General features: G+C 60.6%; 1 protein-coding gene across 1 annotated transcript in view; it reads right to left on the bottom strand.

The window, feature by feature from the left end:
* Positions 1 to 1,613, bottom strand: part of EMH_0023810 (SET domain-containing protein, putative) — a gene marked incomplete at both ends in the record, with an annotated part of 12,370 nt that overhangs the window by 7,142 nt on the left and 3,615 nt on the right. The window contains one exon of the mRNA XM_013502202.1: positions 551 to 1,485. Coding sequence (XP_013357656.1) covers positions 551 to 1,485 — 935 coding nt within the window. The remainder of the gene's footprint in view (positions 1 to 550; positions 1,486 to 1,613) is intronic.

Here is a 1,613-nt window from a genome sequence, read left to right as displayed (position 1 = left end):
ATGGCGAGCTCCTTGAGTGTGGGCCTGCTGTGACCAGGCCCAGCAGCAGCAGCAGCAGCAGCAGCAGCAGCAGTAGCATCAGCACCCGCAGCACCAGCAGCAGCAGCAGCAGCAGCAGCAGGCGGGAGGTCAAGAGCAAGCAGCAGAGAAAGAAGAGGAGAAAGAAACGAATGCTGCGTCTTCAGGTGGAGACAATGAGCAGCAAAAGGAGACAGATGCATATCACCAGCAGCCCCTTCGAATCCGCAAAGCCTAACAGACACAGCAGCAGCAACAGCAGCAGCAGCAACAGCAGCAGCAGCAACAGCAACAGCAGCAGATACAGGTCCGGGGACAGCAGCAAAGGTATACGCTGCAGGAGCGAACTCAGCAGCAGCAGCAGCAGCAGCAGCAACAAGACAAAGGCAGCGACGGCTCCTGAGCAGTCAAGGCCAACAGCAACCGCTCTACAGCAGCAGCAGCAGATGTAGGTGCTGCAGCAGCTGCAGCAGCAGCAGCAGCAGCAAAGGAGAAGACAACAATACACAGATCCTCACCTGCACTTAAGTACCCTCTGTCCCGCAGCAGCAAAAGGAGACAGTTGGAGACAGCCGAGGGCCTCGCCCAGCTCAAGGGGCAGCTCCGCATGAGCAGCAGCAGCAACAGCAGCCTGCACCTCTGTTTGCTGCTGCTGCTGTTGCTGCTGCTGCTGCTGTTGCTGCTGCTGCCGTGGTGCAGCAGCCCCGCACGGGGAACAGCCCCGCTGCTGCAGCGAGAAGGACCAGGAGAGGAGGATCACAGATGCTGTCCCTGCAGCAGCAGCAGCAGCAGCAGTTTGCTGCTGCTGCTGCTGGTTATTGTTGTTATTGCTGTTGGCAGCAGCAGCAGCAGCAGCAGAAAGAGATGCTGCAGCAACTGCAGCAGCGGCAAGTGCCTCTGCAGCAAGTACAGACCCTCCTGTCTCTCTTGCTGCTGCTTTATCTCCTCCCCTGTGGGTCATCGCGCGCCTGCTGCCAACATCCCTATCAGCTGCTGCTGCTGCTGCTGCTGCAGTCGCTGCTGCTGCTGCTGCTGTGGTAGCAGCGAGACGGGGGGCCCCCGGGGGCCCCCCTGTCCCCTCTGTGCTCTGCTTGAGGGGACGGTGCTGAGAGCTTGGTGCGAAGGGGAGCTGTAAGAAATAGACATAAGCAGCAAACAACAGTCTCCTCGGGCACACCAGCTGCTGCTGCTGCTGCTGCTGCTGTTGCTGCTGCTGCTGCTGCTGCTGCTGCTGGGTCTTGCGGGGCTGTTGGGGGGCCCCCACCCGCGGGTCCCTGCTGAGGAGACGCAGAGGGAAGTAGCGGCAGCAGCTGTGGGGGCCCCCCACCTTATAAGCCTTAACACACACCGCCTGTCTCCTTGCCTCCCAGTGTATGGTTGCTGAGGCAAAGGGGGGCCCCTCTAGCATGCTGTCTCTCTGTTGGGGGCCCCCCCCACGCTGCTGTCTTGCTGCTGCTGCTGCTGCTGCTGCTCGCAGCAGCGCAGGCATTGACTCGGGATGACGCTTCCATATAGGCAGAGACTGCAGCAGTGCAGCAGCAGCAGCAAACTGCTGCTTACCGCCCTTGCTACTGTCTTGCTGCTCATCCTCCTCT

This window comes from Eimeria mitis, genomic scaffold, assembly GCF_000499745.2.
Source record: "Eimeria mitis Houghton genomic scaffold, Emh_scaff851, whole genome shotgun sequence".
In the NCBI taxonomy this organism is placed as follows: domain Eukaryota; phylum Apicomplexa; class Conoidasida; order Eucoccidiorida; family Eimeriidae; genus Eimeria; species Eimeria mitis.
Note: the sequence above shows the minus strand (reverse complement) of the source record. Positions and strands in the feature narration are given on the sequence as shown.